The following is a 13,128-nucleotide window of genomic DNA, read 5'->3' on the forward strand; positions in this document are numbered from 1 at the left end:
AATATATAATATCTTCCCGGATCTCACTGGCCTCCCCACAATAATCCTTGGCACAACTCGCTGCCACCAACCGATTTACGGTAACTATTAGCCGAACACACAGACGTGGGATTCAAGATCGAGATAACAGAACAGCCCAAGATTAATTATATAATTTAATCGCCTAAAGCACACTAGAAACTACAATATATACAATAGGGAATCTACAGAATATACAGTTATGTCAGAGTACAGTTACAGATAAAGCATGGTTTACAACAGGTATGCAATTCAATCAGTTACCTTGTGCGTCTGGCCACAGGGGGGCGCTGTAGACCAGGTTTCCAGGAACTCTCTCACAGGTCTGTCCCAACCAGGCCCCCGAGCAGAAGAACGCTGGAGAATGGCCGAAGTAGGGTTATCAACCTGGGCAAATCCAGGTCTCCTCCTACCTTAGTGACCTCACAGGGAAGCACTGCCACTCCCCCTGCATGGATCAGAATTATCCAGAAAAGGGGATTTTGGCCATAACTTTGCCTGGGAGCGTCGTAGGCGGACGCCAATGCTCTCATTGTGACAGTTATGAATTTAGCTGCAGAACGAGGGGACTCATGACCTGTCTACGAGTTCCCATATGGCTGATATCACGTTTGGTGTGTTTCCCAATGTCCTACTTCCATAAAAAGGGTGTGCCAGCATCGTCCACATGCGGGGACACCATTGTTATGGTTGCCATATTTATCGGAGATATGGCTTGCGAGATATGAACCATTTTTTACTGGAGTCGTTCTGTCTGGCTATTTCCATAGCCTTGCTAACTAGCTAGCAGCTCCTACTACAGGGTGACGGCAGGGAGTCATCCTGTATCCATTGTCCTAAAGCCACCTAATTTCCATATCACAGGACATGGCCATGGATTTGTTGCTAAACCAGTTGTGTGAAGGGAAGGGGGTAGTGACACCAGGAGAGGGCTTCCTGACATGACTTGAATGTCATGATTTATCGTCATATCTCCGGATTTACCTCACAATCAGCGCTTGCGCCGCCACTCAGTCATCTCCATTGTCCTTGGTAAAATGGCGCCGGAGATCACGTTACGAGCATGTGTTGACTCTGGCGCCGTTTTATAGAAGACAACATCACAATAGCGATGCGCACGTGTCGCCAACAGCGGTGCCGTCAGATTTCGCCACATATTGTATACATTATACCTCCAATGAATGTCCTGATGGCTTCTTGCTCTTTAACATTTGACGGGGAAAAAAAAGATTTAAATAGCCACTTTGACCTGGATTTTCATAGTAAGTATATCAGCTTCATCAGGTTAGAGATCTATTCAGTAATGTATACAGATATTGTGGAATCCGCTGACTGATGTATGGCACGTCGCATAACGTCAATCCACATCGGACCTTGCACGAGCGTGAACTTTGCTCTCGCTTGTGGTATATGCCGCCCCGTTCTCCATTGTTATCACTATAATGGTTAGTTGCATATTAACCCTTTATAGTCTTAAAAAGATAGCGTTGCCCAGGCTTTATCTGACACTGATCAGCTAGGTCTATAAATACTATGGAGGGCGTTGACTACTACATGTTCTCCTGCGTTGACAGGTTACGTGAGATGTCAGGATGCCGAAACCAAATCTGTGGTGGTCGCGCACACCCCGTATATCACCGTCCTCTCCTCATCGCTTGCCTTGATCATTCTGGAGCCTACGGACCCCGCGCCAGAGGGGAGTGCCATCAACACCGCGTCTGACAAGGCCACTGTTTTCTTGGTTCTCAAGGTAATAAGAAATGCCAAAAAATAAAAGTGCTAAGGCGGCCACAGATGGAGCGACCTCTCCAGTCCACGCTGTCCAATCTGTGGTGCAAGATGCCAGTATGTAGTCAAATTCTGGAAACCCCAGTGTGCGTCCTGTAAGTGCCTGTATTTATCCGCAGGGACTTATTGATCTGGAGAAAGAGATCGCGAAGCTGCAGGTGAAGAAGACGGAGCTGAGCCGGCAGCTGGAAAAGCTACGTGAGCGGGTGGGAGGCGCAGATTACAGCAGCAAGGTGCCCGCGACAGTGCAGCAGCAAGACTCTGAGAAGGTGAGAGCAAACCTGTTCCCTCATCTGCCTACAGGTGGCGATGTAGTGCAGTCTATATTACCCATACACTACTGCGCTGCAACGTCGCTGTGTGCCTTCCCCTGCGCTGTGACGTCCCTGTGTTCCTGTCCCCTGCGCCGTGACGTCCCTGTGTTCCTGTCCCCTTCGCCGTGACGTTGCTGTGTTTCTGTCCCCTGCGCCGTGACATCGCTGTGTTTCTGTCCCCTGTCCGTGACGTCGCTGTGTTTCTGTCCCCTGTCAGTGACGTCGCTGTTTCTGTCCCCTGTCCGTGACGTCGCTGTGTGGCCTTTCCCCCGCGCTGTGACGTCGCTGTGTGGCCTTTCCCCCGTCGTCGTGACATCCCGGTGTGCCCTTTCCCCTGCGCTGTGATGTCATTGTGTAGCCCCCTTTCCCCTCATATCCCTTTCCCGTGCGCTGTGACATCACTGTGTGCTATTTGCTTCAACTGTTACATCCATTGTGCTGTGACATCACTTTTCTGTTACAAATGATATTTGTGCAATACCCTGGCACCCTGACACTACTCATTGCTGTGTGCGTTTCTCCCTGGTACATTACTGTTTGCATTTGTACAGCATTGTGACATCACGATTACCCCTGTACCGTGACATCTGTGTGTGCACTACCTTTACTCCTTGACATAACCATGTGCATTTGCCCTGCGCTGTGACATCACTGTGTGCCTTACTCCTGCGCTGTGACCTCACTGTGTGCCTTACTCCTGCGCTGTGACATCACTGTGTGCCTTACTCCTGCGCTTTGACATCACTGTGTGCCTTACTCCTGCGCTGTGACATCACTGTGTGCCTTACTCCTGCGCTGTGACATCACTGTGTGCATTACCCCTGCGCTGTGACCTCACTGTGTGCCTTACTCCTGCGCTGTGACCTCACTGTGTACATTACCCCTGCGCTGTGACCTCAGTGTGCCTTACTCCTGCACTGTGACATCACTGTGTGCCTTACCCCTGCGCTGTGACCTCACTGTGTGCCTTACTCCTGCGCTGTGACCTCACTGTGTGCCTTACTCCTGCGCTGTGACCTCACTGTGTGCCTTACTCCTGCGCTGTGACATCACTGTGTGCCTTACTCCTGCGCTGTGACATCACTGTGTGCCTTACTCCTGCGCTGTGACCTCACTGTGTGCCTTACTCCTGCGCTGTGACATCACTGTGTGCCTTACTCCTGCGCTTTGACATCACTGTGTGCCTTACTCCTGCGCTGTGACATCACTGTGTGCCTTACTCCTGCGCTGTGACATCACTGTGTGCCTTACTCCTGCGCTGTGACATCACTGTGTGCCTTACTCCTGCGCTGTGACATCACTGTGTGCCTTACTCCTGCGCAGTGATGACCTCACTGTTTCTACAGCATTGTGAGATAAATACTACCTTTGCGCTGCGACATCACTGTGTGCACTCTTTGCACCTTGACGTTACTGTGTGCATATATACAGCACTATCCCATCTCTAAGGGACTTAACCCTGTGCCATAACACCACTGTGTGCCTTACCCTTACACTGCTGCATCACTCTATGCCTTATCCCCGCGCCGTGACATCACCGTGTGCTTTATCTTTGCGCCCTGACATTACTCTGTGCCTTTTACCTTCTGTTATACCTTCATTGTACTGCGTGCGACATCACGCCTTATTTATCCCCCATTTCTTTCTGCCCCCTTAGATGAAGCAGTTTGAAACCGAATACCAGAAGGTGGAGGAAGCCATGACCAGTTTCCAGAGGATGGCTTAGTACCGTAGTAAATTATTTTCCGCTTGCCCGAGAACGGTCGCACTGGCCCTGATGCTGCTCCTGAACTTTATATTTTTTAGAGAAGATGGAAAAAAAAAAATGTGTTTGTGTGCGAGTTGTCACGCAGGGTGGATTGGAAGTAATAAATCCTGTAGAACCAAGGAAGGCTCAGTGTGTGGTTTCCTGAGGGTCCGAGGAGAGAATATAAATGGGGGACTGATCGCGAAAAACGTCTTAAAGGGCAACCGTTTGGATTCTTCAGATCATCTCCCATCCCATCTTTATATAAAGGGTCTGCCCATCGTCACAAACAACATGCAACAATCAGATTGTAATTCAATTTTATATAAAAAATAATTATATAATTTAATTGATCATAACGGCACCCCCCCCATTCCCCTTCATTGTCTTACTCTCCGACATATATTTGTCATTTATTTATTTTTTTAATTTTATTGAAGCTTTTTCAAGGTTGCACATTTGTAGGCGGCTCTGCTGTACTTTTTGCAGCTGAGGTTTTGCTGAGGTTTAGTTGCTACAGCCTTATCTAGACTTGGAAAATAGTTTGACTTTTAGCTCAGACCAAATTATATTAAGCAACTGGTTATAAACAGAAATGTTCTCCTTTGCTAATTGAAGACAGAAATATAAAAAATATGGTAAAAATAATAGTTACTCTATCCACATTACATCCATTTCTTCCATTATTAATACTTCACGACTGCGTTGGTTTTGAGACTGATACATTCCTGGATCTAAAAAGAAAAAAAAAAGTAGTTTTCATCACAAAACTGAATTTCATGCCAAAATAGATCATATATTTTACTTTTTTTGTGCCTTGCTAGTCCGGAGGGCGGGGTTTAGCTGAAATTAGTGTGGTCAAAAGAAAGAAGGCGTGGCTTAAAGTCCAAATTTAGCCAAATAGAAAGAAGAAATAATGCAAAATTGTGAAAATGTGGCAAATTGATCAATCAGCCCAAAATTTGGATACATTTTAATGGATTATTCCATTCTTTAGAAGTAATAACCTATCTACAGGATGGATAACTTGCTGAGCACTTGGACCCCCATCAATCCTGAGAAATAGGTACTGCTGGTTCCCATCTGAAATAACCAGTAGCCGAGCATGCGCACCTCCGCTCCATCCATTATCTGCAGGTCTGTATTCGGCTGTTGCAGCAGTCCCATAGACAATGAATGTAGCGGAGAGTCACATATCCCACCGTTGGTCCATTTACAATGGCACATGAGTGCCCCGTATGGGAGTCCCCCCGTCTGCGGTCAGACCCCAATCGATTGGCAAGTTATCTCCAATCATATGAATCATGTCAGAGTATATGGCCGCCTTGTAGTGTCCGTATCAGCTCTGGTAGTTGGGGAAGTACCAATTAAAAATAAACATGTCGTCTTCCTCTTCACGGTAAGGAAGTATTGGTTTGTGTTAGCAATGTCAGTCTGGAGGCAGAGGAAGCAAGAATATAACAGCGGTGAAAAATAAAAACCGCCTGCGTTCTGGAGGACGGTCCCTAAACATGGGCTGAAATAAGCCACCGATATGTGTGAGGGGTTGTCTGCTCTGATCTCTCCATTTTTGGTAATTCAGGTGCCCATATGACCAAATGATCGCATCATTACACATCAGCTGTGATATATGTGGGAACCCTGCGGCGCCCCTACAGGAGAAATAAAGCATTGAACGGTTCCCATTTGAAGCAACGGGCTCCCTGTGTAATCGAGGGCCAGCAGGGTCCTCGAGAGGCGCTCTGAAAAGTGAGCAATGGCTGGGGTCTGCGTCACACCGGAGGTTTATATTCCTGTATCATGTCTATATACGTAGCTGTGACCCATGGGCTCTACCATTTTGAGAGCCGCCGTATTGTATATACTGTATATGATCATAGGGGTGTAGATATGCTTTACAGCAGCAGACCCTTTGAGACATAAGGCCTGGAGACGTCATAACTTCTATGGGAAAGTGCTGTGGGCCTGTTCTGTGATTAGAGGTCATTATGCAAGAAGGAGGAGGTGAGCTGTGCTGTCACCTATTGTGAATGGTGGATCCTGCGTTATCTACAATGTATAGAAGTGTTATCAGTCATTTGTGCAAGAAAAGGAGGAGGTGAGCTGAGATATTACCTATTATGTATGATAGATCCTTTGTTCTTTACTGTGTATAGAGGTGTTAGCAACTATTGTGCAGGGGGGAGGAGGTGAGCTGTCACATCACCTATTGTGAATGGTTAATCCTGTCTACTGTATAGAAGTGTTATCACTCATTGTACAGGATGGGGAGGAGGTGAGCTGTGACATCTATTGTGAATGGTGGATCCTGTGTTATCAGTCATTGTACAAGAGTAGGTGATCTGTGACATCACCTATTATGTATGGTGGATCCTTTGTTAACCTCTATATACAGTAGATAACACAGGATCAACCATATTAATAGGTGATATCACAGATCACCTCCTCCTGTACAATGACTGATAACCTCTCTATATACAGTAGATATCAGTCATTGTACAGAAGGAGGAGGTGAGCTATGACATCTATTGTGAATAGTGGATCCTGTGTTATGTAGAGGTGTTAGGAGGAGGTGGTGAGCTGTGACATTACTTATTGTGAATGCTACATCCTGTGTTTTCTACTCTATATAGAGGTGTTATCAGTCATTGTACAAGAGGAGGAGGTGAGCTGTGACAGCACCTATTGTGAATGGTGGATCCTGTGTTAAGGTGATACTTGTGATTGTTATACTGGCTGTGATTATATTGAAATTATTGCAAAAAATTAATTTTTGTCGCTCCATTGGGAGACCCAGACAATTGGGTGTATAGCTATTGCCTCTGGAGGCCACACAAAGTATTACACTTAAAAGTGTAAGGCCCCTCCCCTTCTGGCTATACACCCCCAGTGGGATCACTGGCTCACCAGTTTTGTGCTTTGTGCGAAGGAGGCAACACATCCACGCATAGCTCCACTTTTTAGTCAGCAGCAGCTGCTGACTATGTCGGATGGAAGAAAAGAGGACACATATAGTGTCCCCAGCATGCTCCCTTCTCACCCCACTGTATGTCGGAGGTGTTTGTAAGGTTGAGGTACCCATTGCGGGTACGGCGGCAGGAGCCCACATGCTGATTCCTTCCCCATCCCTTTTTACAGGGCTCTGGGTGAAGTGGGATTTACCGGTCTCCAGGCACTGAGACCGTGCTCCATCTACAGCCCCTGGAGAAGATGCTGGATGGAGCGGAGTACATCAGGGACATGGCCCTGCTTCCTCAAGGTACTCTGTGTCCCCGTGCATTTGGCGCTCACACCGCAGCATGCTGGGTGTTGTAGTGCGCCGGGGGACATCAGCGCTGCGGCGCCTGTGCCATGGCCTCATTCAGCTTTGCTGAAGCAGGCTCACTTATGGGAATTGGTCGCGCCGGCCGCTGGGACTGCGGCGCGGCTGGCACTTGTAGTGCGCCGGGGACTTCAGCGCGGCCTGCGCTTTTACGGCGGCCGCGCTGATAACTAGAGTCCCCGGTTTTTGCGGCCTGCTTCCGTTCGTTCCCGCCCCCAGACCTGCCAGTCAGGAGAGGGGCGGGACGCTGGCCACTTCCAGGAATCGGTCGCGCCGGCCGCTGGCAGCGGCGCGGCTGGCACTTGTGGTGCGCCGGGGACTTCAGCGCGGCCCGCGCTTTTACGGCGGCCGCGCTGATAACTAGAGTCCCCGGCTTTTGCGGCCTGCTTCCGTTCGTTCCCGCCCCCAGACCTGCCAGTCAGGAGAGGGGCGGGACGCTGGCCACTTCTATGAATCGGTCGCGCCGGCCGCTGGAACTGCGGCGCGGCTGGCACTTGTGGTGCGCCGGGGACTTCAGCGCGGCCCGCGCTTTTACGGCGGCCGCGCTGTTAACTCGAGTCCCCGGCTTCTGGGCCTAGTCTCCCTTCGTTACCGCCCACAGCCCTGACAGTCAGGGTAGGGGCGTGACGCTGCATAGAGCAGAGCTGAGAGCTGGAGTATGTTTTGCATACTCCACCCCTCTCACTGTGTGCACTGTGAATCCGGATTCCCGCACTTTCTCAGGCACGCCCACGGCTTCCTTCTCTACAAGGACACCGGCAGCCATTAGTGTCAGTTTCTGTACGATACAGAGACAAGTGTGGAAGACCCTGGCATTCTGATAGTCACACAATCGCTGCAACAGGCGTTAAGCAGCACCTGTGGTGCTAACCCCACTAGTGCAGAAGTGCACTTATAGATATGCTTGTACTATATACATTGCACTGTTTGGTCGCACGTTGTATATACCCTCCTGGATTATGCGGAGGAGTTATCAGCATATTCTCTGTGTAAAACAAAGGTGCAGAACCACATGTTTTTCTATACAGCTGGTACAGCATGTACGGCTATACGGCCGGCAGGTTACATAGACTCCCATTATATGCACTAATGGCCAGGGGATGAGGACGGTGTCTGCAGTATTTACTGACAGTTTTTCTGAGACTATGGCTATGATACTAGAAGCCTAGCAGTCCGGACATGTCTCTCACAATATGGGCACTGTTGAATCATTGATCCATGGCCCCCCTCAGTGTGAATAACTAACAGCTCCGGGAATGTCACACGCATCCCAGAGTCACGGCTCTGCACAGACGTCAGTCCCAGACAGCCTAAGTGGGCTCGCTATGAGCGGCCTCGGTTTCATCAGGGTCCTAACAGAAGGACTCGCTGTGTAATGAGGCGGAAGTAGCGGCTCAGGATTCTGATCCTGAGACCGCTCTCAATCTGGATACACCTGATTGTGACGCCATAGTACATAATCTTATAGCGTCCATCTATAGAATGTGGGTTATTTCTCACAGCTCCTCCAGTGGAGGAGTCAGCTTCACGTATTTTTCTGGACCACTCTGCCTTCAGAGAGGCAGTCCAGGAACACCACGCTTATCCAGATATGCGCTTCTCCAAACGGCTTAGGATACACGTTATCCCTGTCCCCTGACTTGGCCAAGGTCTGGACCCAATGTCCCGAGCGGCATCCTCCAATCTCCAGGCTTGTAGCTAGATCCATAGTGCAGTGGGAGATGGAACTGCAAACTCAAAGATGCCACTGACAGACAGATGGATCTCTGGTCGAAAGCCATCTATGAGGCTGTCGGCGCACCGTTGGCTCCGGCATTCTCTCCCTTGGGGCACTCCAAGCTATTTCAGCTTGTCTTACACAGATTGACACGGTTACACGTACATCTGTGCCGCAGGTGGCATCCTTAACCTCTCAAATGTCTGCATTTGTTTCTTACGCGATTCAGGTTGTCCTGGACTCTGCGAACCGTGCGGCGGTAGCCTCCGCTACTCCGTGTTTTTAAGCAGAGCCTGGTCTGCTCGTTAAGTGAATGGAAGGCAGATTCTGCTTCCAAAAAAGGTTGCCTAACCAGTTGCCTTTTTCTGCTGACCGACTGTTTGGTGAGCGTTGGATGTAACCATCAAACAGTCCAGGGGTAAGGATTCATCCTTTCCTCAGCCCGGACACAACAAACCCCAACAGAGCAAGAGGCAGTCGGGGTTTTCGGCCTTTTCGAGGCTCGGGCAGGTCCCATTTTTCCTCGTCCAATGTGGACTCAAAAGGATCAGAGGAGCTAAGATTCTTAGCGGGCTCAGTCTCGCCCAAAAAAGCGACAGTCTGAAAACCCGCTTCCAAGGCGGCTTCCTCATGACTTGCGGCCTCGGTCGGTAGCAGGCTCTCCCGCCTTGGCGATATTTAGCTGCCATAGGTCAATGACCATTGAGTGTGAGACATTCTGTCTCACGGGTACAGGATAGAGCTCACTTCTCGTCCTCCAACTCGATTCTTCAGAATTTCTCCACCTCCCGGCCGGGCCGCTGCTCTTCTGCAAACAGGGTGCACTCTATAGGCAGAAAGAGTGATGACCCCCGTTCCTCTTCAGGAACAAGGTCACGGTTTTTACCCCAAATTCTTTGCGGTACCTATAACAACGGGCCGTTCCGTCCCGTTCTGGATCTAAAAATGCTCAGCAAGCTCGTGGACACCAGGCGGTTCCGGATGGAATCCCTCCGCCATGTCATCGCCTCAAGGTCCCAAGGATATTTCCTAGCATCATTAGGCATCAAGGATGCTTATCCACACGTGCCGATTGATCCAGAGCACTAGCGTTTCTACGCTTCGTTATAGGAGACGAACACCCTCTGTTCGTAGCTCTACCTTCCGGCTAGCGACAGTCCAACTGGTCTTCGCCAAGGTCAGGGCAGCAGTAGTCACAGTCCTGCACTCTCAGGGTCACTCTGTGGTCCCGTATTTAGACGATCTACTTGTCAAGGCACTCTCTTAGGAAACATGCCAACACTGCCCGAACGTTGCGCTGGAGACTCTCTAGAGTTTTGGGTGGATCATCAACTTTTTAAAGTCAGATCCGACCCCGACCCTATCGATAACATATCTAGGCATAGAGTTTCTTACTCTCTCAGCGATAGTGAAGCTGCCGCTAGACAAACAGCATTCACTACGGGCTGCAAGCTCTTCTTTAAGAACCAGTCGCACACATTGAGACGCCTCATGCACTTCCTACGTAAGATGGTAGCAATAGAGGCAGTTCCTTTCGCGCAGTTTTACTGCGTCCACTACAATGGGACATTCTCCGCCAATGGGACGAGGACTCGACGTCCCTCAACAGAGTCGTCGTTCTTTCTCAGGCGGCCAAGGAATCTCTACGGGGGTGGCTTCTTCTCACCTCTTGGTCAAAAAGAAGGTCCTTCCTATCCCCGTCCTGGGCGATAGTTACGACAGACGCGAGTCTATCAGGGTGGGGAGCAGTTTTTCTCCACTACAGCGCTCAGGGTACGTGGACTCAGCAAGAGTCCACTCTTCAGATCAATGTTCTTGAACACAGAGCAGTGTATCTTGCCCTACAATCCTTCCAACAGCGGCTGGAAAGCAAGCATATCCGACTTCAGTCGGACAGCTCCACAGCGGTGGCATACATCAACCACCAAGGAAGAACGCGCAACCGGCAAGCCTTCCAGGAAGTCCGGCAGGTTCTGATGTGGGTGGAAGACACGGCATCCACCATATCCACAATTCACATCCCAAGTGTGGAAACTAGGAAGCTGACTTCCTAAGTCGCTGAGGTGTGGCCGAAAGAGTATGGTCTCCTCACCCGGACGGGTTTCAGGAGATCTGGCGCCGCTGACAGAGGCCGGACGTCGATCTAATGGCGTCACGGCACAACAACAATGTGCCAGCTTCATGGCACGGTTTCACAATCATCGAGCTCTGGCGGCAAACGCCTTAGTTCAGCATTGGTCGCAGTTCCAGCTACCTTAGGTGCCACCTCTGGCATTGTTGCCCAGAGTACTGCGCTAGATCAAGACCGACTGCGGCCGCGCCATCCTCGTCGCTACAAATTGGCCGAGGATGTTGTGGTACTCGGTTCTGTGGTGCCTCACGGTAGGCTAACCGGGGGCACTACCAGACCAATCAGACTGGCTGTCTCAAGGGCCATTCTTCCATTTGAATTCTACGGCCCTCAACCGGATGGTGTGGCATTGAGTCCTGGAACCTAGTGTCGTCAGGATTACCTCAGGACGTGGTTGCCACCATGAGACGGGCTAGCATACCAACGTCCGCCAAGATTGACCACAGGACGTGGAAGATGTTCTTATCTCGGTGCTCGGCGCAGGGTGTTTCTCCCTGGCCGGTTGCATCGTCTATGTTTCCTTCCTTCCTGCAATCTAGGTAGGAAAATGGGTTGTCGCTCAGTTCCCTTTAGGGACAAGTCTCAGCGCTATCTGTATTTTTTCAGAAACGACGACTTCCTCAGGTACGCACGTTCCTACGGGGAGTTTGTCTTCTCAGCACTCCGTACAAGCGGCCGTTAGAGCCCTGAGATCTGAACAAGGTTCTAATTGCTCTCCAGATGCCGCCTTTCGAGCCTTTGAAGGATGTCTCCCTTCCCGTTTTTCACGGGAAGTGGCCTTCTAGTAACGGTCTCGTCTCTTAGGAGAGTTTCCGAGCTAGCAACGCTTTCATACAAACTCCCTTCCTGGTCCTTCACCAGGACAGGGTAGTTCTGCGTCCGGTTCCGGAATTTCTCCCTAAGGTGGTATCCCATTTTCATATCAATCAGGATATCACCTCACCTTCTTTGTGTCCTCGTCCAGTCCATCAATTTCAGAAAGATTTGCATCTGTTGGTTCTGGTGAGAGCACTCAAGTTCTACTTCCCGCATGGCGCTCCTGCGCCACCCGGATGCACTCTTTGTCCTTGTCGCTGGTCGGCGTAAACAGTCGCAAGCTTCCAGATCCACCCTTGCTCGGGGGCTCGAGGAACCAATTCTTGAAACCTACAGTTCTACTGGGCTTCTGGTTCTCTCAAGGCCGAAGGCCCATTCTACCAGAGCCGTGGGTGCATCCTGGGCATTACGGCACCAGGCTACGGCTCAGCAGGTGTGTCAGGCACCCACCTGGTCGAGTCTACTTACTTTTACCAAGCATTATCAGATGCATACCTACGCTTCGGCAGACGCCAGCCTAGGTAGATAAGTCATTCAGGCGGCGGTTGGCCACCTGTAGGAGAGGGCCGTTTGACGGCCCTATCATGAGGTATTCTTTTACCCACCCAGGGATTGCTTTTGGACATCCCAATTGTCTGGGTCTCCCAATGGAGCGACAAAGAAGAAGGGAATTTTGTTTACTTACCGTAAATTCCTTTTCTTCTAGCTCCAATTGGGAGACCCAGCACCCGCCCTGTTTTCTCGGGGTTTTTCTGTTTTTTCGGGTACACATGTTGTTCATGTGGTATGGTTCAGTTCTCCGATGTTTCCTCGGATTGAATTGGTCTTTAAACCAGTTATTGGCTTTCCTCCTTCTTGCTTTGGCACTAAAACTGGTGAGCCAGTGATCCCACTGGGGGTGTATAGCCAGAAGGGGAGGGGCCTTACACTTTTAAGTGTAATACTTTGTGTGGCCTCCAGAGGCAATAGCTATACACCCAATTGTCTGGGTCTCCCAATTGGAGCTAGAAGAAAAGGAATTTACGGTAAGTAAACAAAATTCCCTTCTTCTACAGACCATGAATGTGTTGGTCCTCAGCGTTTAAAGTTAAAAACAGCAATATTTCTGTATTTTCCAAAACCTAGATAATGAAGTTTAAGAGTGCACGTGTTTGTGTGTGTATGTATATACAGGGTGGTCCAAAAGTAGGTGGACAGTATGTGTAATAGGGTTATGAAGGGGGAGATTTATCAAACACGGTGTAAAGTGAAACTGACTCAGTTGCCCTTAGCAAC

At 49.7% G+C, this 13,128-nt stretch overlaps 1 protein-coding gene across 2 annotated transcripts in view; it reads left to right on the forward strand.

The window, feature by feature from the left end:
- VARS1 (valyl-tRNA synthetase 1) overlaps nucleotides 1-4,007 on the forward strand; it is a 41,802-nt gene extending 37,795 nt beyond the window's left edge. For both annotated transcript variants that reach the window (XM_075323442.1, XM_075323443.1), the window contains exons 28-30: nucleotides 1,593-1,768; nucleotides 1,926-2,075; nucleotides 3,778-4,007. In XM_075323442.1, the coding sequence (XP_075179557.1) occupies nucleotides 1,593-1,768; nucleotides 1,926-2,075; nucleotides 3,778-3,846 (395 nt within the window). In that variant the 3' untranslated portion in view covers nucleotides 3,847-4,007. The remainder of the gene's footprint in view (nucleotides 1-1,592; nucleotides 1,769-1,925; nucleotides 2,076-3,777) is intronic.
- Nucleotides 4,008-13,128: the final 9,121 nt, after the last annotated feature.

This window comes from Anomaloglossus baeobatrachus, chromosome 9 (genome assembly GCF_048569485.1).
Source record: "Anomaloglossus baeobatrachus isolate aAnoBae1 chromosome 9, aAnoBae1.hap1, whole genome shotgun sequence".
Classification (NCBI taxonomy): Eukaryota; Metazoa; Chordata; class Amphibia; order Anura; family Aromobatidae; genus Anomaloglossus; species Anomaloglossus baeobatrachus.